The sequence below is a fragment of the Thunnus thynnus genome, chromosome 12, assembly GCF_963924715.1.
Source record: "Thunnus thynnus chromosome 12, fThuThy2.1, whole genome shotgun sequence".
NCBI lineage: Eukaryota > Metazoa > Chordata > Actinopteri > Scombriformes > Scombridae > Thunnus > Thunnus thynnus.
Genome location: NC_089528.1, coordinates 1,263,612 through 1,290,658, shown reverse-complemented (window position 1 = coordinate 1,290,658; position 27,047 = coordinate 1,263,612). Strand labels below are relative to the sequence as shown.

The following is a 27,047-nucleotide window of genomic DNA, read 5'->3' as shown; positions in this document are numbered from 1 at the left end:
TACAGCAGGAAACACACAAGATGCAATTTACCAGCATTTAGCAGGTTGTGAGGAAATAGTCTCTCAAAACAAAAAAACAGGAAAATACAAAGTGTCTTATCTGAGAATATCACAGCTACACCTTCCAACTACACCTGATTGTCATTTAGTGTCTCGTTTTATTTAGTTAAGCCGTCCTGTCTTTGATTATAATCAAACCAGAAGCAATCGTTTCCTCATCCGTGTCATTATTGGCTTGCTCCACTTTTGACCACAAAACAGATCATCAGAGACTGACACAGCTGAAAACGTATCATCTGATAGGCTGCCATGGTGACAAAGTACAAAACACCTACCATAAATTTCCTCTGAGTGAATGTTTTGAAGGAAAAATAGTGGGAGGGGATGAGGTAAACCATTAACCTACATTCAAGCCTGTATGTAGTGTCTCAAAGCAGCTCCAGCCTGGAATTGTTCACTCTTTAAAAATAAGTCTACTGACAACAATGTTTAACTATGTGGTAATGTGAGTGAAGTGTGAAGTGATAGGCGATGAATGAAACGATGCCTGGAAGGAAGTGTTTTGACTGTGGTTTAAGCTGCAGACTAATTAATTCAGTGTCATCACAGTACCCACAAGGGAAAAATACCAGTTTCTATATTAATGTTACATTTATGAAGAAGTGTGTGGGAACACAACATTAACTACAGGGTAATGCTCATTGCTCATTGAATTTAGTTCACCGGTCACATCATTCCATTTAAACAAACTATTAACTTGGAATAAAGCCTTCTTCCTGCTTCAAGGTCTTCATCCTGCCCTGCGATGCTACTTTTAGTACGAGGCCTCACAGTTGTTTCTACATTTGAATCCACAAAGAAATCATTCACTGTATCAGTAGGAGCACAGTGCGCCTGCAGCTGAAGTATATACAGTACATGAATGTTCTGCGTACAACAAGAACAGCGAGTGTTGCTGCTTTCTAAAGTTTTGTTTTAGTCGCAGTTTTGACTTTTCCACCGGAGGTGGCATCTAAAAGTAGCATCGCAGAAACCTGTTCGCACCACTGAGCAACTTTACTGGAATGAACGGGGCCCCGCCTCCAATGCTCCATCCGGTTCTCTTTATACGGCCATTGTTTACACACTGTTTAATGTGCTGTAGCTGAGCAGCTAATTGGCTATCTATCTGCGCACTGACTTTAGCGATGCACTTCTCCCCGGTGTATGCTTGTTTCGTGGTTTGTTCAACAAATTGAGCTGCAGGACAAAACGTGTTCATGTTTGTAAGTTATCATCAAGTTTTGATGATGTGGAGACAGGCTATTGTTCCATTCACTACCATGTGTAAAGGATAATGATATTTTTAAGCACTGGCCCCACGGGCGACCAAGCCCCTAAATTTGGTGGTCCTAACTCAACACAGCCTTCCTTAACTGTGACACTCCCATAAATGAAAATAATTGAATATGCCATAAAAATAAAATAAGAAGGTGACAGAGAAAAAGTTTATAAGAAATGTTTATTTATATATTTATATTTTAAAGCCACTTTTATAACAGGTGAACCATGGCTGCAAGTTAAGTTACTTGAACGAGCCTCTGATGAGTCGATCAAATCCACCATCATCTGAACACACGCTTCAATGGAAGGGATACAATTCAAGGAAGTCTGACCTTTTTTTACAAAGGAGTTAAGTTGGTCAATGCCACAAATTTGTTTAAATTTGATTGCTAGCCTAGAACTAGCTCAGAAAAAGTATTTCTTCTTCATTTTACATGTCATTACTTGTCTTTTTAAATGTTCTAAACCTCAAATTTTCTGATTATTTCCAGGTTAACGTAAAAAAAAAAAAGATTTTCAATATGGTCTCACACTTTTGGAACCCACTGCATATTATGGGTATTTAAGGGCATAATCGGGCATACTGGGACAAATCCCGGTAGGCTGGTGGGCCATCAAAAAATACATTTATGGGCGGGTGGACCGTCAAAACATATCCTTTTTTACCTACTCTCTGTGTTTTCATAAGCAGATTTAAGTGGCAGGGCTGAGTATTTGTAGAGGTATTGATTACTGAGATGAGGTGCAGCTCTTCTCTGACTCCGGTACACCTGCAAACAATCACACACACACACACATCACCTCTCTCCTCCTCTTCATCACCCTTCCTCATCTTACAATTTTAAAGGTTTATTCCACCCAAATACTACTTTCTGTCTAAGTACTTTTTAGAACTTTATGGGGGTTTTTACTGACACACACACACACACACACACACACACACACAAACACACACACACGCTACATGACAATTAGTCTGTTTTAGGACAGCCCCTTTAACAGATGCTGGCCTCCTTGTCACTAAAACTGTTCAACTCAGCCAGCTGCTGTGGGCATTCTGAAGACACTCTGTTTTACTTTGTTCCTCATTGCTCTCCCTCCACTTCATTGCTACAAAGCTGCACCGGTAAGTTCAATCAGCCTTTACTGACAGTGACATCAAGTACAGATTTTTAAAAATTACATTTGAATATTTAACACTTCACACTTCTTTAAGAAATGTACATGCATATTTTGCTGGTTCATTCTGGTTTGAAATTGGGTATTTATAATCAATCAAATATATGGTGAAGTGACCTGTCTTTAAATGTGAGTTTTCATCAGACTTAAGTTTTTTTAATTGTTTTTAATTACATTAAGCAATAATCTGATTTAAACTACCTCTACTGTGTATTCAGTGAATGTAAAGCTCCTTTTGTTTATTTTTTGTTGTTCACCCACTGTAACGCTCTACATATTCTGATTGAACTCAGTTTTAACTCCGTTAAAAGTCTCTGAGTCGATGCATCAGTCAGTAAGTCTCTGAGTGGATATTATCATTCGAATCACTGCCTTTTTTTCTAGCAACATCATTATGCACAGAGTAACGCAGGGAGACAGCATGACACAACTGGGATGGAAACAGGATAGCAAGATGCATAGCGACTGTTTCCTGTGCCAACCTCTCAGATCCGGTGTTAAATGCAGCAAAGTCGGTTTACTTCCCCTTTAAAGACGCGTACGAACATCTCTGCGTTTCCCCCCCTCTACCACCCAGTGTGATAGACTCTTCAACTGACAGCACTGTCAGCAACCAAGAGACGCTCTGTGCTGCGCCTGGATTGTATTACAGAACCAGGACGCACAATTTTTATTTCCCTGACTGTGTGGAAATCTGACGTTTTCACATCACAAGTAATGAACAACGACAAAACACGAGTCTTAAAAGTAAAACATGAGAGTCATGTAGGCTGTTAGTATATCAGTTTAGTGTTGGGCAGCTGGTTTGCAGGTGCAATTTAGTTTAGCTGCGTAACTGCCAAGGAGGCTATTGACGAACGACACAATTAATAATGTAATCATGTGTAGTATGTATGCCTATAATCAGAAGCACCGACTCTGAGTCGATGGTGAAAATCTTGAGTTGGGGCCCATGTGTAGGCTGTCTGTGTAGTATATGTGTAGGCTATGTGTTGTGATATTTGTCTGGGTGGATTGTTTTTTGGAAATCAGTTACCCACGGTGAGTGTGGACTGGTGGCCAGGGAATGCTTTTGGCCCATTTTACGTGGGACCATGCAGCAGTAATACAAAAAGGACCAGACGATTATATACTGTGACACCTACATGTTCTGTTCGTGTTTTCAACAGCTGCCGTCACCACGATAACCAGAGGGGTGTTCCATCAAAAAAGGAAAAAGGAAAAGCCTGGTTTATTTCGATAAGCCTTGCTAATTTAAGTGAGAGCTCCATTCCATCACTGTAGCTTATATGATTTCCAGCTCAGTAACCGTGGTAACTTAATCAAAAGAACTAGTCTGCTCCGTGGCAGGCTGTCAAGATTAATTTAGCTGAGTGTCAAAGAATGTGTGACAGGCGGAAAGAAAAGACGGTTCCATCAAGTGCCTTTTCCGCACTTGCATCACTTGTCCGTGTTTAGAAATATAAAATTTCTAAACAATACTTAAGTTAATCCCCATTTTATTCATGGTCACTTCTGTGTTTGAGTGAACCCTTTTATTTAAAAGCTTAGCATTTTTATAATTTAAGAAATAAAAGTGTGCCAACGTTGTTTTGAAGTTATTTATTCATTCACTCATTTTGTTCAAGCTCTGAAGACAAAAAGAAATTTAAATAAAGTTCAAACTATGACCTTCTGCTGTGTTTAAATGTATATTGCAGTAACCACGTACAGTGATCACAGCTACAGTGATCAGCTGCTTATATGGATCAAAAAGCTTGGGACAGAATAACTCCTATGCAAAATATATGCTGTTTAAATAATTTGCCTATAGAAGTCAAGTAGTCTTACAGTAGTCTTACAATTACAGTGCTCATTTGGGCTCTCCTCATACATGACAGCATATGGAGAACATTTTAAACTATGGTAAATCTATTTTTTGTACTTTACTCCCATGACAAGCAGCTGTGGCACCATTATTGCCTACCTCAGGCATGCTGCTGCGTGCACATTGACATCATGACGGAGACAGAAAGTCATTTTCTCTCATTGACAAACGTAGTGTCCTTGAAGCTTATGACAATAAAAGGGGGGAAAGAAATTTAAGTGACTTTCACCACTATCCTCACCTGTTCTGCTGCCAGGGAAAATAAGGAACCTTTCATTGGCTAAAGTCAGAACCCCCGCTGCTTCAAAACTGTGCGCACACTCCATTTGAAACAGCTGAACTGTGTTTTGAAACAGTCAACAGTCAGTAAATAGTGAAGTCCATTTCAATACTTTATATTCATGTTGGCTGATAAATATACAAATGTCAATTAGATGGTATTCTGCCTGAGAAATAAAGAAAAGGTTGTAATAATCATCAATCATCAATTCAGCTGCGTTGATGGAACACCCCTCAGTTAACACTGTCACTGTTTAAACTGAAACACTTGCTGGCATGTTAACCTCAGCAAGCCGCTTTAACTTCCAACTCCAGCGTCACATCCCAACAAAAACTCTTAATAACAGTAACTGCTGCGAACTGAAGTTCAGAGGGTTAAACAAGCTTCCTAGAAACAGAAAGAGGCGACAAAGATTTTAAAAAAGAGTTATTATTTATTTTTTTCCCCAGAGCCTCATAGACCCTTTCATATCGTTGGGCCCAAGGCTTGAGCCCCAGTAAGTCTGTGCATTGAATGGCGTTGATGCTGATTTCTCCTGGGAGGGCCAAATTACCTGGATGGGTGATCCTGGCCCCCCAGGGCCGGACCATCATGCCAGTATTGGATACTTATTGGCATGGCTGTAGCTCAGGTAATAGAGCAGGATAGCCATTAACTGCTAGTTACTGATGGAGACAATTAATCAGCGTCAAAACAAAAACACTTCCTTGGTCCTAATTCACTTGTGACTCAATTAATCAATCAGAGGCCAGGAGTTTGAGAGGCAGAATCAACAGATTATTGGAGCTGTCTTAAAGTTGCTCATAAAAATATTCAAACTTGTGAATATGTAAATAATGAACTGTGTAAACATTAACGTGTAAATAGTTACTACTGAAAAAACATTTTCAATAAATTAACTCAAATATATGAATTTAACTTTACATCTAACTTCACTTCTGAAACTTACATAATGTATTCCTAACTAATTTTATTGGAAATGAAAACCATAAAGCGGCACTTATGCTACTTTACAATTCTCCTCCAACAGTTCAGAGTTAAAAAACATTTTAAAAAACCTGTTTTGCTAATAATGAGTCATTTCTCGGAACAAGTATTGCAGACCAGTTGAGAGAGTCAGGACTTTTTTACAGCGACAAATCAGCAGTTTCTGTTCTGTATTTTAACTACAAGTGTTAACACAAGATGACAGAGCACACATGAATCATTAGGTTAATGGTCAGTTATTTCATAACACTATATGTTACATCTTTGAGAGCAGTGACTCTCAGGGTCAGGGGTACATTATTCCTGCTTCAGTTTAGCTCCCTGGTAGAATGAGTTTATAGCTGAGAACAGGATTATCATCTGGTGATTGACAGTTACAAACAGGGTTTTAATGGTCCTAATAATTTCTTTGTATTTTGTTTGGATCCTCATTAATACTGATCATGGTAAAAAGCTGCTCTTTCTAGTTTCTACAGGTGAAAACAAATAATTAAATTTTCAATTTTCTTCAATTCAGTTTTATTTATATAGCGCCAAATCACAACAAAAGTCATCTCATTTTATTATTACAGTGTATGTACAACCTACAAAACTACTGAGCAATGATCTGGAAGTTTGGGAAGAATTTAGAAAGAATTAATACTCTAGTTATTGTTTAACTACTAGGTACCTATTGTGTTATTACAGGGTATAGTATGATCATAAAACTGAGCAAAAATCTGGATGTTTCAGGGAAGATGGAGTGATGACTTCTGCAGCACTTAATAAATCTAATGTGATTTTATTTCAAAATGATCCTATTACAACAAACAGGCAAACTACATTGCTCCTTTTTCATTTTGGGGTACTTAAATAACTATGGGGTACACACAGCATTAGTTTGGATGTCCAGTGACTAACAAATAAATATCAAGGTAACACTTCAACAGCATCTTTCTTTTGTTGAGTTAACACTACATTTGACATGAGCCACAAACCAGACAGCGCTGCACCAATGAATATAGTCAGATTATTACTGACTATATGTTTGCTGTAAAGTAGGATAGCAGAAAACATCTCACCAGCTTATGCCTGAAGGGTGGGTGGGCGGAGAGCCTTTTCCATTTCTTTATCTTTAAAACACTCCGTCGCCTCCTGCTGTGATCTGATATGAATGAACCATACCCATTCAACTTTGATGACGCTGATATGAAAGGTTATAAGTCACAACTGTAATAAAAAAAAAATAGTACTCTTGCATTATTATTGTCTTTTTGGCACTGCTTTTATTGTTTTTTCCTATCCAAATCTTTTTCACTTATTTGATTTACACTTTGTATTTTGCCTGTTTGTTGGTAATAAGGTCATTTTGACATAAAATCATATCAGATTTATTACATGCTGCAGAAGTCATCACATCTTTCCTGAAACGTCCAGATTTTTGCTCAGTTTTATGGTCATACTGCACCCTGTAATAATAGAATGGGTACCTGGTAGTTAAAAAATAACTACAGTATAAGTTCTTCTGAATTCCCATATTGTTACTCCCTTATTCCGTAACTTCACATCTTTTTCCCCTGTACCTGCATATATGTATTGGTACGTACTGTACTGGTACACCATTAGTACAAAAGTTACACTGTAACTACGGAGTAATTACACTGTATGTTGCGGGCTGTAATCTAAAGTGTTACCGTGTCACTTATGAACAAATCTGTTCGTACGAGTGCTACTTGCATGAGGCCCATTGAGTTGTCTTAGCACAGGGCTACTACAGGTCAGGCGTCAGAGACAGAGATTTATCAAAGGGTGTAAATAGAAAAAAGAAATAATACCACTAGAATCATTTCATGTGCTAATATGAATAAAAACTAAGTAAAAATAATACATATACACATACTGTATATATGCACAAGTTTAAATACATGTATTTACACATACTGTAGAACAGATAGTAAAATAAAGTAAACAAAGGTACAGTACTAGTGTAATATAGATGTGTACTGTGGAGAATAGACATGAGCCTTCTTGGTTGAGTGAGAGGTTTGTGCTGAAGTCCAGCCCAGCTCAGCTTATGTAAAAACAGAGTAAATGTGTTTCAATTTCTACAACCAACAGCAAATGGACTAACATAGGTATTTACTGTTTCTGTGCCACAGGAAAAACCCCAGCCATGAATGATGATACGAACCAGTATCAGGACTTCCTGGACTTACTCAATGAAACCTATAACATCACCGACCCAACCTATGTGGTCAGTGACACTGTCCAGCTCTGCATGAAGAAGAGTGTCAATCAGTTTGGTGCAAGATTCATCCCAATTTTCTACTATGTCAACTTCCTCCTGAGTTACATTGGCAATGGGCTTGTCCTCTTCATCATCTACAAGTATGAGAAGCTCAACACGGTGACAAACATCTTGCTCCTGAATTTGGTCCTCTCCAACATTCTCTTTGCCTCCAGTCTCCCCTTCTGGGCAACGTACCATATGTCAGAGTGGATTTTTGGCATTGCTCTGTGTAAGATGGTCAGCAGTGCCTACTTCATAGGTTTCTACAGCTCCATCCTCTTCCTCACACTCATGACGTTCGACCGATACCTTGCAGTGGTGCATGCAGTGGCAGCTGCCAAGAGCAGGAAAAAGGCATATGCCATCATAGCATCAGTGGCAGTTTGGTGCATCAGTATTGTAGCAAGTGTGAAAGAGCTGGTTCTCCAAAATGTGTGGAAGAGTCCGTTAGATGGACTGATGTGTGAGGAGTCAGGATTCCCCAAGAGCACCATGGAGCGCTGGCGTCTAGTCAGTTATTACCAACAATTCCTGCTCTTCTTCCTCCTCCCTTTGTTCATGGTGATGTACTGCTACATCAGCATCACCATCCGCATCCTGTCCACCCGCATGAAGGGCAAGTGCCATGCCATCAGGCTCATATTTATAATAATTTTCACCTTCTTTGCCTGCTGGACGCCCTATAATATCGTCATACTCCTTCAAGCTGTCCAGATCTACAGCACCAGTGAGGAGGATGACCAGTGTACTGACTCAGAGAGCTTGGACTATGCACTTTATGTGACCCGGAACATTGCCTACTTGTATTGTTGCATTAGTCCTGTGTTTTACACATTTGTGGGTAAGAAGTTCCAAAGCCACTTCAGAAGGCTGCTTGCTAAGAAAATCCCCTGTCTGAAGAGACACATCAGCCTCAGCAGCCAGAGCACCAGAACCACATCACAGAAGACACCACACTCTGCTTATGAGTACTAGACACACACGGGCATGCACACGCACACACAAAGCACTGTAACTTTTATTTTTTGGCATAAATAAGAATAACAAGAGATATAAATGATCAGCATTAACTAACTAATTAACTATTATTTTCTCTTGCTTCAACAAAAGTGAGTGAGTCTTGATTATAAAGAATCTTTAGCTGATTTAGCTACAAAATGAGAGACTACTTTTATGCTTTAGTTGGAGGAAACCAAAATCTTCATGTTTTCTTTCTGCCAGCTCCTCTACGATGTAACATTTAGTTATAAACAATCAAATATTCTTTTATCATTAACTTCATTAGATAAGTTTGTCAATTTAAATCATATAGTTCTCACTTACAGCATGTATTGTATTTTAGTTAAAAACTCTCCTCTGTAAGTAAGCTTCTTATTTGAAGAAGGTTACATAATAAAGGCTTGTTATGTCTTTTTGTACATATATTCTCTGCGATCAAAATGAAAATTTTGCAAACCATTTGATGAAACAATCTCACCACAAGGTCAATGAGTAGCTTCTCTGGTGCTTTTGATCAAATCCCATGGTCTTCATCAGCAAATGAAGCTGCCCTCTTTGTTACAGAATTGCAGATGTGATTTCCATTTCCACTTTAAGGTGGTCCATGTTGGTTTAAAAGTTGACACCTAGAGGTGAGACTATTTTAGTTTTTTGTGACTAAAAAAAGCCCACTGGTTCCTACTGCAGACATAAATCTTTAAAAAATAGCTCATAAGTTTAAACAAGCATTTTTAGCAAGTTTCTGTTTGCCTCTTGACGATTTTATGCATCTGCTTTAGACCTGCTCTCGGTCTGGTCCTTATTCTATTGATTCAATGTTGGATGCAAAGTTTATGTTTGTAGAGATGTGATGTATTTGACACACATCTAAGTGTTCTAAAATGAACTGTATCTTAACTTTCCAATAAATTTACCAGTCAAACTGTTCCCTTGGGATATCTGTCCTTTAATGGAAACGTTTTGTTTTTTATAGTTCTCTGTACTGTTGAATTTTGTGGTATTGGATGACTAGATCATTTCCCTTTTCTGACAAACATCTGTTGCAGTTTCCTGTCAACTAACCACACTCCTCTGGTGAATAAGTGCTGTTACGTCTAGAGAAACAATATGACATACGGAAGCCTAAGTATTAGGACAGTGATTGTCCTAATTTGGTGATTGTTGAAACAGCATGATAAAAAAGGTTTTATGCTACGTGCAGTGTGAATCATTGTTATTGCCAAATGCACTGTGGACAAGTACATGAAGAACATGTTTATTCATAATGAAAGAGACTCGACCGGCTTAACGCCAGCATCAAAAGTACTCTGATAATTCACTGGTGAACACGTCATGTAAATATCATTATATCCATGATAAATGGCCTGTATGAGGACTACATGCAAAACCATTACAAAGTATGTCTAAAAAAATCGTCACATCCAAATACCAAATAAGGCAAGCTCAATAACAACTGGTGCAAGTAATGATGTCAACAGTTGAATGATCATAGAGAACCAGGTGAAATGATGTGAAGGTATAAGGAATAGCATTGTATTGTTTTGTATTGTAATGCGTAGGCTATTAGAAATTATGGTTGTTTTGTCGTTATGTTGTGACATAAATGGTAAACTTATGTGTGAACCATAGCACTCAGTAATAGGAAGTGTAATAGGAAGTGTAATAGGAAGGCTTTGAACATATTTTCTATCAGCAATAAAGTGTACTACTGTTATTACGGAAATAAAGTCTCTCTCTCTCTCTCTCTCTCCCCCTCCCTCCCTCCCTCCCTCCATTGTGCTGAAAGATGCACACCAGCAGCTACTTTTAATCTGATTTCTTATTCTCATTTTCTCATTATTCAGATTCTTATTAATAAGAATAATGATAAAGTGCGTAAATCAAGTGCGCAAAACGCCCCAGCACAGCAAATTGGCTGGTGATGGTGGAGGGGGCTGGAGGGGGAGGACTATTACAATTGGTCCTGTAACAGAGGGCAAACAGTCTGGTGTTAGGGTTTGGTTTATTGATTTAAGAACTGGACTATTTCGTATGGTGATTGTTAATGTCTCAGATCATATTGTACTGTATCAGACTGAACAACTGGTGGATATTTGTGTGTGGGACGTTGAGGAAGAAAATGAGAAAGAAGGAGTAAAAGGTTTGGAAAATGTATTATTCATTCAATCTGTATTTACACAATATACTGATAAACAAGAGCAATCTTTTACAAGTGTGTTGAGTTACATCTTAGAGACAAAATAACTCATGAAAAAGGTTATCTTGCTCACATATTTTGGCATAAAGTAGGTGACCTGTGGTGGTTTTTTTACATGTGAGGAGAGGAACTCAAATTATGTTATTATAGAGTGACAAAGTCCCAAACTTGAACCTATATTTTTGTAACCATGACAACGAAGGTCATGTAACAGACAGATTGTCTTAAAGCTGGATTGCGTGAATTTTGTCTCCCCCCTCTGGCAGTGAGAGTAAAGGGGACTCATTCAAAAAAAAGACGAAAGAAAAAGAGAAACAGAGAGCTGAGAGGACCGGCGAGCAAGTGAGAGCAGCTGTGGTCAAGCGGAGCTAGAGTAAATGAAGAGGGAACGGTGGTAGCAAGACAGTCGGTGAATCAGATCAACAAAATGTTATTTTCTGACTGTTTCACAGGGGCCAAAAACCACAGTGTGTCCATACAGTCACTTTGTGCAAAAGTGCAAGTTTATCTGAAGCTTATATGAGGCTTCAGCAGTCTGAGTTAGGTATTGTTCGTTATTTATCAGAGGGAAGGGGGGTGGCTGAGATGTGACTTCATTGGGGTTTTTTTTGTTGTTTTTTTTAACTTGACCCTCCCCGGAGCTAAATATTTTCCCTTGAGCCTCCTTGAGTCACTGGGGGAAAATGCATGACCCTCCCTCCACCGTAAATAATTATACATATAATATTTTAATATATTCACACCAAAGGTATGTATTGGAGAAAATAAAGAGCAAAGGCTGACCTTTTCCAACCATTACATTTAATAGCAAACCGTGACTCTTAAACCTTGGCCCTCTGATCCCCCTTCCCTCGTCTTTAAAAAAAAAAGCAAACTACCAGCCCACTCACTGTATCCTCTCCTATAGTACTGCAAAAGTTACATAAGACAATTCCAGCTCTGACACATAAATAAGACGCTAACTTAGTCCAGCCAATGTAACAAGCAAACAGCATGGAGGGAGTGAGTTATCACCAAAACAAACAGCTAAATGCAAATCCGCCTTACAAATAATCACATCATCACACAAGCTGTGTGCACTTCAGCAGAATAAAGGTGCATGACAGCTGCACCTACCGCACAAAACTAACAAAATTTAATAAGCCTACACACACACACACACACACACACACACACACACACATCACAGCGCGCACACAGCCAACATTAGCAACATGTGCATATTTATGACTGTTTTTACAAATAAAGTGTAACATACACAACAGTGGCAGCAGCGGTCAGAATAATATCGACTAGCTCGGCGGCCGTTATTAGATTTTAAAAATGTACGTTTTGATGATCGCATTAACAAAAGTTACTTGAAAACGAAATCCTGGAGTTGAAAAAAGCCTTGGTTTTCTGCACCAAATTACATTGAATTGCTGAATTTGGATTTATTAATATGAAATATGAAAGGATAATGACCAAATTGATTCTGCCACTCCATTTCAGAGAATAACAGGTCTCCTCTTCATGCTGATCCTGCTCTCCAGAGATGTTCAGCTAAATCCTGGACCAGTGACCCCTGGAGTGCTGCAGAACTCCATTTGTGCCAGAGTGTGTCTGGGAATCCCTTGGTGCCAGTGATGAATGAGCAGCAACTTTCTGAACAGGGCTTCTCCCTTAACAGACTAAACTTTGTCAACACAAATCATGATGTCTCAATGAATAACTTTTTGCTACTGGGCTGTGGACAACTTGATAGGTCCAGTGTCTCTCTCAGAAAATCTGCTGCTGACACCACTATGTGTCGAAACCCTGCAGTGAGGAGGCAGAGGTTATTCAAAACCTTCCAAACTGTCAATCATGTAAAAGTCTTATGGGACCCGACGCTGAAACCAAGGAGGCTATTTGGCGGACATCTTAAAATTAGAAGCATTACTGCAAAGAGCAATCAGCTAACTCATCTTGTGTCTGACTCAAATCTGGACTTTCTCTGTCTGACTGAAACATGGTTGAAACAAACAACTCCTGTGAGTGTGTTCACAGTGCCCTGATACTAATGTTTCAGAAGAGACAGACCTGATGGAAGAGGAGGAGGTGTGCTTTTTTATGTGAAAGACAACATCAAATGTGAACGTGTGGTTTATGATGCAGGTAACACGTTAGAATATGTTGGGATAAAAATAATGTTATCCTAACAAATGTCTTTTGACATCATAGGTGTCTATAGGCCCCCTTCTGCAGATGACACTTTCTATGATCAACTCACAGAGCTCCTGAAAGAGTGCAATCTCAACAAAGAATTATTATTTATGGGCGATTTTAATGTGAACTGGGAGGATAAAACTAAGAGGAAAAAACTAAAAATGATCACAGAGAAATTCCAACTAGAACAACTAGTAAAAGGCCAAACTAGGATTGCAAAATGCTCCAGTACACAAATTGATCTGATATTTACTAACAAACCAGAAAGAATAACTAAAAGAAAACACTGGCTTATCAGATCATAACCTAATCCTATGTGCGAGAAAACTGACTAAAAGTAGATTTAATACCACAGCAACTAAGACAATGATCCTTCAATGAATACCCAGAGCTAAGCAAGAAGAATTTATCAGTGAAATTAACAGCTTGAACTGGGATGATGTACTGTCCTCTGATGAGGACAGTACATCATCTGGACTATGGTTGTGATAGCCTACTTTTACTTACAGAATCAACTTTGTGAGGGAAAGATTTAATTTGTGGATACAGATAAAATCTAAAAATAAAAACAATTTACTGTGGTTTAATGAAAATTTGTGGAAACTAATGAAATCTAGAGATGCTGCACTAAGGAAGGCAATTAAATCTAGAAGAGACACTGACATGCTGATTTATAAAGGTTTCAGGAACAAAGTTATCCAAGAGCTAAGAGAAACTAAATCTCATTTTTATCTCAATATTTTGAATGAGGCAAAAAGCAACAGTAAATTGATCTGGAAAAACATGAATAATCTCACAAGGAGGAACCCAAAATTTTTAGGAGATTTTAAACACAAACTACAGGGAAAGTTAATTAAAGATCATCTTACTGTTTCTTCTGTCTTTAATAATTTTTTTCTTGAGTCTGTATATGAGTTAGGAAAAAAAAAATTACAAAAAGGAAACTGCATATTGTTCCTATAGATGCTACAGGTCAGGTTTCTGAGCTGGTAGAGAGTAATGAGTTACAAGTAAACAAAATCAACAGCTCCTTAAAAAGCTCCAAAAGTAGAGATGCTTTCCAATTTGACACCATCTTTGTCATGTCACACAAAGATATTTTAACTCCCCCTATTGCTCATTTAATTAACTTGTCTTTTAAACACAGCTCCTTTCCTGATGACTGGAAATGTGCCATTGTCACGCCTATTTTTAAATCTGGAGACCGCCTTGAAGCCAGTAACTACAGACCAATAAGTACACTGCCAGTATTCTCAAAGGTTGCTGAGAAAGTTGCCATTAAACAACTGACAACATTTCTTAATACAAGCAGTTTTGGTCTACATTGTATGCAATTTGGCTTTAGAGCAAATCAATGCACCGAAACAGCTACCTTGCACTTAATAGAGCAAATTAAATCAAGACTTGACAAAGGAGGAGTAGTTTGTGCTGTATTTTTAGGTCTGCGTAAAGCATTCAACACAGTCAATCATGATGTTTTAATATCGAAACTCTCTAAATTTAACTTTTCATCTAGAGCACTGGCATGGATGTCTTCATATTTATCTAATAGGATACAATGTGTTAAAGTTTGTGACACACTGTCCAGTAACATGAAGTGCACAGTGGGTGTTCCACAAGGGTCAGTGATAGGTCCCCTGTTATTTAGCCTATATAATAATAATCTCCCTCAACAGTGTCATGATGTAGAACTACAAATGTATGCAGTTGACACCGTTTTGTACACACATGCAAAAACAGCTGAGTTAGCCACTGCTAAGCTAACAGTTGCATTGGCTTGATCAATCATGTCTGAGTCTAAATGTAAACAAGACAAAAGGTATGTTTTTCTCTAAAACTATGGAACAACCTCCTAACGCTGATATTTTCATCAAAGGTGAAAAAATTGACATAGTTACTGATTTTAAATATCTTGGTGTGACACTGGATCCAAATTTGAACTTTAAGAAAAATGTTAAAAAAAACGGTTAAAACCATAAAGTACAACTTAGCAAATATAGACATATTAGAAACTGTCTCTCTTTGGACGCAGCCAAGATATTTATGCATGCTATGATTCTTTCCCATATGTCTTATTGCACATGTTGGGAGCAGGCTGAGGACACAGCCATAAAACCTCTTGAATCCTTATACAAACAAACTCTAAAAACTCTGGACAAAAAGCCAATGCATTTCCATCACTGTAGGGTACTGGAGAAATACAATTTACTTAGCTTTGAGAATTTGAGATTATTCTCAAATTTGTGCCTAGTTTATGAAATTTTAAATAGTTTGGCCTCTCCTCCACTATGTGACTTTGTGTACACTCGCTCAGTAAGTTCTATTAGATCCTCCTGAATATCCTCTATACAAGATTGTACCATACCATTTCGTCACACTGCATTTGGGCAGTCAGCTTTCTATGTGAAAGCCACCACTCAGTGGAATGCCCTACATGATGATATGAAGAACTGTAGTTCAATCAATACACTCAAGGCCAAATTAAAAAATCTACTAAAGAACAATCAGCTGTGTGACCACTGAGTCTAAACTCCATCTATGGTCTTCTCATTAGCGCAGGTAGTCTTGCTTTTAATTTGACAAGTTTACATTGCGGAGAAGTTATGTTTGTAAATTAAAGACCATGCTAAAAGCATTTGTCCATGGAATTTAGGTAAGGATAAGGAAGGTTTCTCTATTTTCTAATCACACAGGCCACAAATTCAAGGCCTCCAATCTCAGAGAAAATATAATTGGGTATAATGTTCCAAATAGATGTAGATTTGTTTAGAAATTGCTTTAATCCATTTAATTTTAAAGGTATTATCAAGAGTAGTAAACTGAGCCCACTAGAGTCATAGGTATTCATGACAAGAGGCTTTTTTATATAACGAGTCTTGTTTTTCCACATAAAACCAGAGTAATTTATCAATTGTGTTACAAATCTTCTTATTGACAAACAGAGAGATTGCTGCATATGTGAGACGGGATAAACCTTCAGCTTTTGTCAGTAACACTTGCCCTTTTAAGTATAAGTCTCTTTTTAACCATTGGTCAAGCTTTTTCTCCATTTTATCAGTAATTAAGCCAAAGTTGTCAGTACATCTTGCTTCATCATCTTTCATGATGGTAATCCCCAAATAAGTAATCTTTTCTTTAACCGTTATGTTACAGATAGAGGGTGAGTTACAGTCTAAGAGAGAGAGGCTCACATTTCTTCAAGTTTAAACAAAGTGCTACGGAAGCCCTGAGAGGCAAGCAAGAAAAAACAAATTCTGGAGATCCAATTTCAAAGTCTGATCTAAATTCTTTTCTTTCTTGTGTTTATGAGTTAAGAACAAGTGAAAAAAAGGTTTTGCCAGGATAATCTTTCTAAGTTCCATAAAATAAATAAATAAATAAATCTCATCTGTGAAACAAGTGAAAAAAAAAAGTTTTGCCAGGCAAAACAAAGTTTTGCTAAGTTTTTTTTGTCCTGTGAAAATAGGTGATTTTTTTTTTTTTTTTTTTTTTTTTTGCCAGGATCATTTTTCTTAGTTGTTTTTTTTTTCATGTGTGAAAGTAGCAGGTGAATTTTTTTTTTTCCCTCTGTCAGGATTTGTTGTTGTAATACTCATTTCGGCCACAAGGGGCCACAAGTGCACCACTACCCCATGTTCTAAATAGGACTGAAAGCATTCATGTTTTCTTCCGGGTGAGTTTTAATAGCTCCATACCCTATAAACACAAGGTACATATATTGTGTATTAGCCAGTTATGTAACATTACTGTCACTAATCTGCCATTAGTGTTATCTATACTGATGTTAGCTAGCTAGCGGGATAACATATTATTTATGGCTAACAGCTACAACCTGGGTTAGTCTAATAAAAACAACAGCCAAAATATGTTTTATTATTCATGTTTATTTATTGATCATACAGTGATTATGTCCTCCAAAACTATAGGTACAACTCTGACACAATACTGAAAAGCTGGAAACTCATCATGTCCTCCTCTGATCAGGTTCAGGTATCCAATCCAATCCAATCCACTTTATTTATATAGCACGATTTTAACAAACACAAGGTTTCCAAAGTGCTGCACAGCAAGATAAAAAACACAATAAATAGCACAACAGAACACAATAAAACGATGAAGGACACAATAGGATAAAAGTAATAAAATAAGATAAAATCAAATAAAATAAGATAAAAAACAAATAAAATAAAATAAGATAAAATCAAATAAAATAAGATAAAAACACATTTAAGGTACTTGGCCAACAATGGAACCTTCAGGTGTGCTTAGACCCTTGAGTTGTGCACACTGTATTTCTCCTATAGATTTTATCAAGAGAAAGAATGATTCATTCAAATGAAATGACTCTACTGCTGCAATAATTATATATCATATATCATGGCAAACAAAGGGAAGGGGAAAATCCACAACTGACAGTGAGAAGTATAATTATAATGTATTGAGAGAGTGAGCTGAAATTTGGTCTTTTTTTAATGCACTGCACATTGTACAATCCTAACTGTGTTTCACATAAAAGTATTCAAGAAGTAAGACTAACAACACATTCTTATTTTCTCTCTGAGAAACACCTTACCTACGCACAGCTGATCAGGTTTGAATTTCTCCCCAACAGTGTGTAGATCTCATTCTGCCCTCTGTGAAACAAGACAGCATCATTCAGTCATAGTGGCTGTTAAGTATTAAATAAATAAACAAAGCTTATAAACCTTACATGGCCTTCACCTTATATGAATAATAATAATATTACAACAACAAACAATTTTTTTTTCACCTGCTACTTTCACACATGAAAAAATGATCCTGGCTCCTGGCTTTAGGCTTACCAGAACCTGTAGTGAGGACTGTGCAGGAGGCCTTGGCACCATCCACAAGGGCTGCCTACTCGTACCGGTGGGTGGTACTTTCCGCTTGGTGTGAGGCTCACCAGGTGGATCCATACTTGGGCATGGTCCAGGACATCCTGCTGTTCTTGCAGTCCCAGCTGGAGACTGCCGTTACCCTTTGAGGGATGATGGCAGCAGTCAAGGCAGTTCATGTCAGCAAGTACACCTTGACTGTGGATGGCTGCTCCTTGATTTCCCTTTTCCTTAGAGGTGCCCAGAGGCGTACAGTTCACAGGACTGTACCTTCAGTCCCTCCATGGAACTTGGACTTGGTCCTTGGTGCACTTCAGCATCCCCCCTTGAGCCCCTTGGGGTTGCTGGTCTGAAATGGCTTTCCCTTAAGACAGCGTTTCTGCTGGCTATAGCCTCTGACAGGAGGATCAGCACACTCCACGTGTTGTCGGTTCATGGTGACTGCTGCAGGTTCCTGCCAGGTGGGTCAGGAATAGTCCTCCTCCCCAACCCGGCATTCCTGCCTAAGGTTCTGTCTGAGTTCCACATGTCCCAGTTGGTTGAGCTGCAGTCGCTCTCCTCTCCCGATGGAGGCCTGGAGGCTGAGCAGCTACAGCCCTTGCTATGCCCTGTCTGGGTCTTGGCGGAGTACATCCGGCACACGAAGGCAATCAGGAAGACTGATCAGCTCTATGTTTATTTCCACCCCAGTCATTTGGGCAGACCCTTGTTGAAGCCAAGGCTATCCAACTGGGTTGTGGTAGCAATTCAGCGGGCATATGCTTCCTGCCTGTCCCATCCCAGGTTTGGGCCCACTTGACTTAGGGTGGGGCTACCTCATGGGCCTTGTGGTGGGGAGTTTCTCTTGATACCATATGCGCTGCAGCCATGCGGTCAACTTGGTCCACTTTTTCCCAATTCTACCACTTGAATGTGAAGAAAATTATTTTGGGGTTACTGGTATAATGTACCTGGCGAGAAATAGAGTATAGTACCGATATATAATAGAGTAGTTGTACCGAAGCCCTTCTTTATTAAACAACTGACCATTTATCATATAATAATGACTCGTTCTTATATATAATATTACTGTTGTCCCAAATATAACATCTCTGTGGAGAAAAATAGTACTTGGAAATCAGTGCCCATGCCAAAAAAAACCTGTTGATGAAAATTGGAAAGTTTAAGTGGGATTTTTTGAATACTACAGTCACAAAGCAGAATGAATTTTAGGCCACCTAAACCTTTAGGTCTGGGTATCATCAGATAATCTGTAATACATTTGTAATTCAAAAACGAAAAAACAGTTAATTTGTTATTTGTTTGGTCCCGACCAAGGTACGTTTGAACCGTTTGGTTTTTTGGTACAATTGACACAAGCAGAATCCAGAAACAGGTCGGTTTTTTGTTTTTCTAAATTTTGGGCAATAAACAAAAAACACAAATTCAGTTTGATTTCTTGTTTTCCGTTTTTATTGACAGAACAAATTACCACTCAATGTTTCGTTTTCAATGGTGGGTGGGCCTTCAGCGCCCCCTTTTCTGATTGGCCAGTGTCCTCTATCAATTATGTTTGCGCTGTACTCTTCAAAATAAAGGTTCCACTTCTTTGTCTTTAGACAGCAATGTCAACACAAAATATATAGGCAGACAGACCTTTAGCTTTTAATAATTGATGATTATAATTGAATAATAATTTATTATGCTCTTACTGAAAGGTGCTGCACATAATTTTGTTTTATAACCTACAATGACAATAAAACTGTTCTTCATTCTTCAAATGAACAGGCTGTCTTTCATTTTCAAATATTAAATTGGTGCATAAAGTAATGCAACAGCGTTTTATATTATTACCGTCCATGTGCCGCTGAGTGACCATAATTGTCAAATTATGCGTTATAATACATTTCGGGCCAAATCAAAAGCATTGTGAATTGCGCAGCATTTGTACTGCATTCAGCCCCGTTTTAAGGTCCTATTCACAAAAGATGCAGCTGAGTGCAATTTGCCCTTGTTTTGCGTCTGATTGAGTGAGCGCAGCGGTTTCCAGTGTGTCCGGCTTTTCTCCACATTTCAGCACACAGATTGTGCATAATGAAAAAACTGACAATTTTGCGCCGAATGTATCAATATTACCTAATTTACATACATGCAAATGTAACAGGTGCACCATGACGCTATTGGCTTGGCAGAGCAGTTTGCGTTGCATTTCACCCTTAATCGGCCGCAAAAGCCGCGCAATCCTTTTGTGGATTTGGCCCTATATTTATTTTGTAAATGAAAGCACTTTACTAAGTTTTCCTGAGGATGTACTGTAGACGTAAAGTCTGTTCTCAATAATGAGAAAGATCAGTGGCAAACACGTCAAAAGTAGTTGCAAAAATTATATATTTTAATTATATAAAAATTATACTGAGATAAAGTCTGAGGGTGGTGAATTCCTTCTATTCTATTTTAAAACACGTATTCAACGTGTGATTTTTTCAAACCCTTCATATAGCCTACCATTAATGACAAACCCTGAATCTTTACACCTTTCTCTTGTGTTCCCTCAGAGAACTCTTGCTAACCCTCCTGCTCCCCTGTGCCCCTTTCTCAGTTATTGCAGCCATGTATTGTTGTGCGGGTCGGACCGTACCAAGTGTGGCAGAGACTGGGGGTGTATTGATTAGCCCTGCAGTTCAGCGGTTGGACTGCTCCTGTGTGATTACTGACCATGCCCCTGGAGCTCGACGCCCCCGCAACACAACCGCGTTCTGTTCACTCTGTTCTGCTCGGACGCTGTTGATCAAACCCCGCTTGAGAGCCGTTCGGCGGGCCGTCAAGAGAGGAGAGGGAAGATAAGACAATACGCACAGGGTCCAGCGAGCGGACAGCCATTGCTTTTTGCTTTCGTTGTTAATAAAGAAAGCACCGTCTCTGCTGTGAATCACCAAAACATCAAGAGCCAAGCGGTGGGAAAACAGCAGTGAGTCGCTCTATTGTCTCTGTGACTGCGACTGTGCGGATTGTCTGAATATGAAGATGTTTGATCTGGCCGTGTTGTTGCTGCCGGTCCTGTGTAGCATCATCAGCACCTTCAGCGCAGCATCCTCAGTATCCCGTAAGTAGGCTAACACACACACACACACACACACACACACACACACACACACACAGACTGACTAGCAACTGTGGCTAATTCGGTGGCTTGCTCTTGCTGGGGCCAGTGCAGCTAGGGATGTCTACTTCAGGACTCGAGGCCACAGCAGTGCTGATGATCATAATTCAGTGTTTCAGTAACGACGACACACATTTGCCTATCTTGTTTTTTTTAAAGACAGTCATCATCACCACAACATCTGTGTTACTGAAGAGCAAAACATGAACCTGAAAGAGCAACATCATTTTAAAGCAGGGATTGAATCAGTCATTGAGTGTATGTGTTTATGAAGCCTTCAGTTTAGAGATTAAACAGTTTAAGTGCACATGACTGTCTGGTTTAAATGTATGCTGCCAGGATATCAATAACACATTAATATCAGTTGTACAAATTAAAAAAATAATCTGAAAATTACATTCATAGATGTTCCACAAATGTATCCAAAAAGATCCTTTCACACTTACATTGCTGGGTAACACATTTAACCCCCCATATGAGCAATTATAATTACACATTTAATAAATGGTTTATAACACACTGTAATTCAGCTGTAAGCAGACAATGTTTTAAGTGGTTATTAATGTATTTGTGGGTTTTTAAACAGTTGATGCCACAATATAACTTAGATCATGCAATGTGTTCAAAAGTTACAGAACAGCTACTAAATGTACCATGATGTGAAATTGTTTTCTCAACAGTATAAAATAGTTTTAATAATATAAATCGATATATGACTACAAAGGAACAAATCCTTACAGTGTGTTATAAAGCATGTATTAATTGTTAATGCACATGTACAATAGTTGAGTTCAGGAATATGTTACCTGATAACACTATTGTCTTGTCAGGTATAAACTGTTTATATACCAGTTATGGATGCTGAGTTAGAGTTGCTGACACATATATCAATAAACACTAAAATTGTCCTTATCTCTGCATACAGCTAGCCACAGTGTGTTATGAATCATGTATTCATTGTTTACATACTGCTCATAAATGCTACTGTAAATAGGGGGTTTAAATAAATATTAGCTGTGCAAAAAAATTATGTTATAGGGTCACTCTACCAATTTACACATGAAGGCTAGCTAGTCATGGTTAATACTCAGCCTGTAAAAAATCAACCATATAGTTTCTTCAGAGGTTTTGGAGGGAGCTGTCTTAATATAATAATGATATTTATTGATCCCACATAGGGAAATTAAATTGATTTATCAGGCAGAGAAGGCCTATTGAAAGATGCTCTTGAGTTGCATTATGGGAATTGTAGGATCCAAACTACTTCACAGCTCTGAATAATATAGAGGGCCTAATTCGGAGATATTAATAAGCTTTAAAATGTAACCTTTTGATAACTACTCACTGTTCTACCAACTGTCATTTGTTCTCATCTTCTAACTGCCTGTCAGGAAACACAGTCCGCCCCTTTCAGACAGCAGATACACATATAATGTGGGTCCACTTGATGTTTCATGCAGTGTCAGTATCACTGAAATAATTTCCATTCCTGGAAGTAACGCCAGTTCACCAAAACTGGCAGCGTCAGACAAGGGTCCAACCCTGGTTGAGAGGAGGAAGGGGGGTCGTTGACATGTGTTGACCCATTGAGACAGACTCCTGATGCAGTGGAGTATAACTTCTTACATATGAGGATGGTACTAGAAAGGGAAAAAAGAGAATAATTTAAGATAGAGAAATCGATGAAAAACTGTTTACCAGTAACATCTTGGATCACAGAGTGAACCTCTTTCCAAAATTTCTGGATGTGATCACATGACCAAAATAAGTGGATAAACATACCTTCACGTGTTGTGCATTAATTGTTGTCTATTGTTTGTGCTTTTGGGGAACGTTTTCTGGAGGTGCATAGGTGTAAAATAAATCCTATGAAATATTTAAAATTTAGTTCATGTAAAGAAATTGAAGTACACTTTGGAAAAATCCCATTGCAATTGTGATCCAATCTTCAGAACTAAATGTTACCCCCAGATCACACTCCCACGACAGCTTCAGAGAATCATAAACTGAAGAATCAGAATGCAGTGGCAGAGCATAAATCTCTGAAATTTTTCCTTTAAGAGATTTGGCTGAGACCATGGTCCCGTTCTTCCTTAAAAGAGACTCTAGAAAGTACGGAATTTGGAGATATTTGCAAAAATCTTCATGAGGAATGTTAAAGTCAGTTCTAATTTGCTCCAAGGACTTTAAAGAGACAGAGACCAACAGGCCTGTAAGATATGATAGGCCCTTGGAGGTCCACTCCATCAGACCAATACACCTAATCTGTGCCGGAAGATCAGGATTCAATGCCAGGGGAGTTTTTTTTCTTGAATATAGATGTCACAGCACCTGCGTTCTTCTTCTGAAGACAAAACATTTATGTCCTGCTACCACTAACTGTTACAGACCCCAAACCTCACCAGAGAGAATAAAAAGATTCAGGTGTGCAATTGCAATGTCCCTTTTGTTCTATAGATGGGGCCCTTGCATTTTGCATGTCACCTCTCTCTCTATCATCCTATAGTGGCTGATGCAAAGAAAATAGGGTTTAGAAGAGACAACTGAACATAAGAGTCAGGAAACTGCCAAGAGATTAAGGATATCATGTAAGGAGTTAGAAATGATAGATGTGTTGTGATTATAAAATAATGAATGATTATAAAATAATTTTAGGAGAATGAATGATGCCCTCACTGCCCTTGTACAAGATGTAGCCTAGGTTTTAAAGACAATGTCAAAAAAGTCTCAAGGATTATCTGAAATAAAATGATACATAACAAATTAACAGTTTAACATGATGTGAAGGAACGAAAGCCACCTTAGGAGAAGCAATAATAAGATATTCATCAGTAAATCTGTCAATTTTTCACATGTCTAGTAAGATTGAAGGTCAACACAGTATGACAACTCTTAGTGACCTTCAGTATCATCAGTGATGTATCACATCCTCTCTATGGTGAATATAAGTTTTGACCATCAGGACGAAGGTCCTGAGGCTCTACCATGCTCAGAGATCCTTCATATTCCAAATCTCTGTTAAACAAATCATTTTGAAATGAGAGTTGTCATATGCATTTCATTGTATTTGATTTTTGAAAGTCGTGACATTATGGGGCATTATACTGCCAAATACTATGGAGAATTATGCTGTTTGTTTAACTGTAATGTCCTTTGTATTTATTTTATTTGTCTAACAATTGCCACAGACACACAGAGAATTTCCAAAAGGAAATTGAATGAAACTAACTTAAGTAAAGACAGAGACTGAACTATGTATGAAAGTATTGGAAGACAGATATAAAATATCAAGTGATTCGAATATAAACATTGAGCTTGGTCTGTCTGTCTTGCTCTTGTCATAATTACTACCGCTGCTAGATGGCTTCTGTCATGAACGTAAATGTATGTTGTTTTGGGGCTCTTGTAGAAACTACTAATCCTGATATATTTTCTTTGGACGACAGTCTGATGTCAAAAGTTAGCATTGTATGCTGACAATGTCATTTTATATCTTACTTCTCCTTAACTCCTTCTAAAACTAATGAAAACTTTAGATATAAGTTGAAACGGAGTAAAACAAAATATGTAAAGTCTACTAGGTAAATTATGAGAATCTATATACTATATATGACCAGGTGGAAAACAACTCTATTTTTATAGTAGACACAATTAAAATTATGGTTCTCCCACAGTTCTTTTTTCAGCCCCACCAATTGCGATCCCCCCCAGTAAGCTTTAAATTGCGGAATTCAATGATAACTAACTTTATTTGAAATAACAAAGGAAAAAACTTAAAATATTAAATAGAATATAAAGAAAATTAGAATAGATTAGCACTTCCAGACTTCTGTAATTATTTCTATGCCACACAGATAAGCACAATAATGAAATGGACTAATGAGCTGTGAACTGGTCTCACTATCAATACCCTTACCCCAATACCCTAAGAATTTCACAATTGAAAGGGTAAAACAGATGAGTTATTATTAGAGGAGGCAGAGAGTGATTAAAAAAAAGATTCAGCCTTGGGAAGTAACACCTACAATTGATTCAACTAGTGCAGTGCCTGTTCAAAATGTGCCTGTTTGCAACAGGCCAATTTCTCAATACTAGAGAGAATTGTGCTCCTCCCCTAGACGCCTTTCATGCAAACTATTGGTAGACACTACACTTTACCGATGCTCCCTAAACACCTCACATGTAGAATATCTGGATACTACAATTTTGAGTTGAGCAGACGCTGATCGGATGAACTGTAGTGTTCGTTCAAAACATGCCTGAGACATCCTGCACTATGTCTTGAACATGCATACAAAGTTCCCTCGTGTGAGGAACGGAAATAGAGCTTAACTCTCTAAAGTTTTTCAATTCATTCTCTATGGTAGTACTACAGTACTACAGGTGTAATCCCATCTCTGACCATAATGTGGGTTGCAATGGCAGACTAGCACTGTCGGTATTTCTACTCATTGAATCCATGTGCAGAAGAAGAAGCAGAGGCAATGTTGTTTATGGGGTGTTTTTATATATTTCTGAACGTGCCTGAGACATCCAGCACTAATAGTAGAGTTTAAATCTCTTAAACGTTTTCAAGTCATTAACACTATGGATGTAATCCCAACTCCAACCACAATATGGGATGCAATGGCAGAGTGGCACTGTCTGTATTTCCATTTGTTAACTTCACAGGCAGAAGAAGAAGCAAATCAACCTATCAGATTTATGAGGTATTTTTATATATTTCTCGAGAACCGCTCATCCAAATAACTTCACATATTGACACTGCACTTTCTCGTTTCCTCAGCAATCCACCTGCCAGGTATTAAGTAGATCCGATGAACGGTTCTCGAGATACGCTAAGGACAAATATACATACATACTGACAGACAGATTCTTTGCTTTATATAGAGAGATGTTAAACTGATGGTGTAAGTAATTATTTAATACGGATAGTAAATCAATGTGACAGCTTGATTTCTATCTTTTTGTTTGGTTGTTTTTTATTTAGTTTCTGCATGTGGTGAATTATTATTCTCATGAAGTGTAAGCAAGTGTCTCTTCTTATATAAATATATATAAGAAGAGACAATTGTCTTGTTATTTAAAGGACAAACCCAAAAAATATCAAATTCACTGACTATTTTTATATTATATATTGTTCCAGCTCTGGTTTTGTGCCTGTATAAATTTCAACTTAAGGGTAACAAAGTATAAGGTTTTGTTCTTCCAACAGAACTCTCACTAGGACCTTGCACTGGTACTCTATATACTATTCCGATCTTCCCTAGCTATTTAGCTATTTCCAGGCCAAATTCTGTCTCCCATCTCTCTCATATTTCTCCCCCCTCTCCTTTTTTGATATGGACTGTCGAATAACTTTGACTTGTATTCTATTGTATAATTAGGTGCTTGCTATCCTTAGTTACTGTATGCATGTCTCTATCTTACTATATTAAAGTAGTGTCTTACCTGAGGGGGTGTTCCATCAAGCTGGCTAACGGGATAGCCTGGCTTATTTTGACAAGCCTTGCTAATTTAAGTAAGAGCTCTGATGCACTCGCAACACTCCGTGTTCGGAAACATAAAATAGAAGAACTGTGAGGGACTTTTACAAAAATACTTCAGTAAATCCCCATTTTATTCATGGTCACTTCTGTGTTGGAGTGAACCCCATTTATTTAAAAGCTTAGCATTTATGATTTAAGAAATAAAAGTGTGGCAGCGTTATTTTGAAGTTATTTATTTATTCATTCACTCATTTTGTTCAAGCTGTGAAGACAAA

At 38.1% G+C, this 27,047-nt stretch overlaps 2 protein-coding genes across 2 annotated transcripts in view; both read left to right on the top strand.

Annotated features, from left to right (window-relative positions):
* Nucleotides 1–1,476: 1,476 nt before the first annotated feature.
* ccr12a (chemokine (C-C motif) receptor 12a) lies at nucleotides 1,477–10,618 on the top strand. The gene is made up of 2 exons (XM_067604778.1): nucleotides 1,477–2,449; nucleotides 7,775–10,618. The coding sequence occupies exons 1-2, from the start codon at nucleotides 2,326–2,328 to the stop codon at nucleotides 8,878–8,880; spliced, it is 1,230 nt and encodes a 409-aa protein (XP_067460879.1). The 5' UTR covers nucleotides 1,477–2,325; the 3' UTR covers nucleotides 8,881–10,618.
* Nucleotides 10,619–20,796: 10,178 nt separating this feature from the next.
* cntnap2b (contactin associated protein 2b) overlaps nucleotides 20,797–27,047 on the top strand; it is a 65,825-nt gene continuing 59,574 nt past the window's right edge. Inside the window, exon 1 of the mRNA XM_067604772.1 lies at nucleotides 20,797–21,226. Coding sequence (XP_067460873.1) covers nucleotides 21,142–21,226 — 85 coding nt within the window. The 5' untranslated portion in view covers nucleotides 20,797–21,141. The remainder of the gene's footprint in view (nucleotides 21,227–27,047) is intronic.

Coding starts and splice junctions, on each gene's coding strand:
- ccr12a (XM_067604778.1), top strand. CDS start 2,326: ATGCTGGCCTCCTTGTCACTAAAACTGTTCAACTCAGCCAGCTGCTGT. Junction 2,450..7,774: donor ATTGCTACAAAGCTGCACCG/GTAAGTTCAATC, acceptor TCTGTGCCACAG/GAAAAACCCCAGCCATGAAT.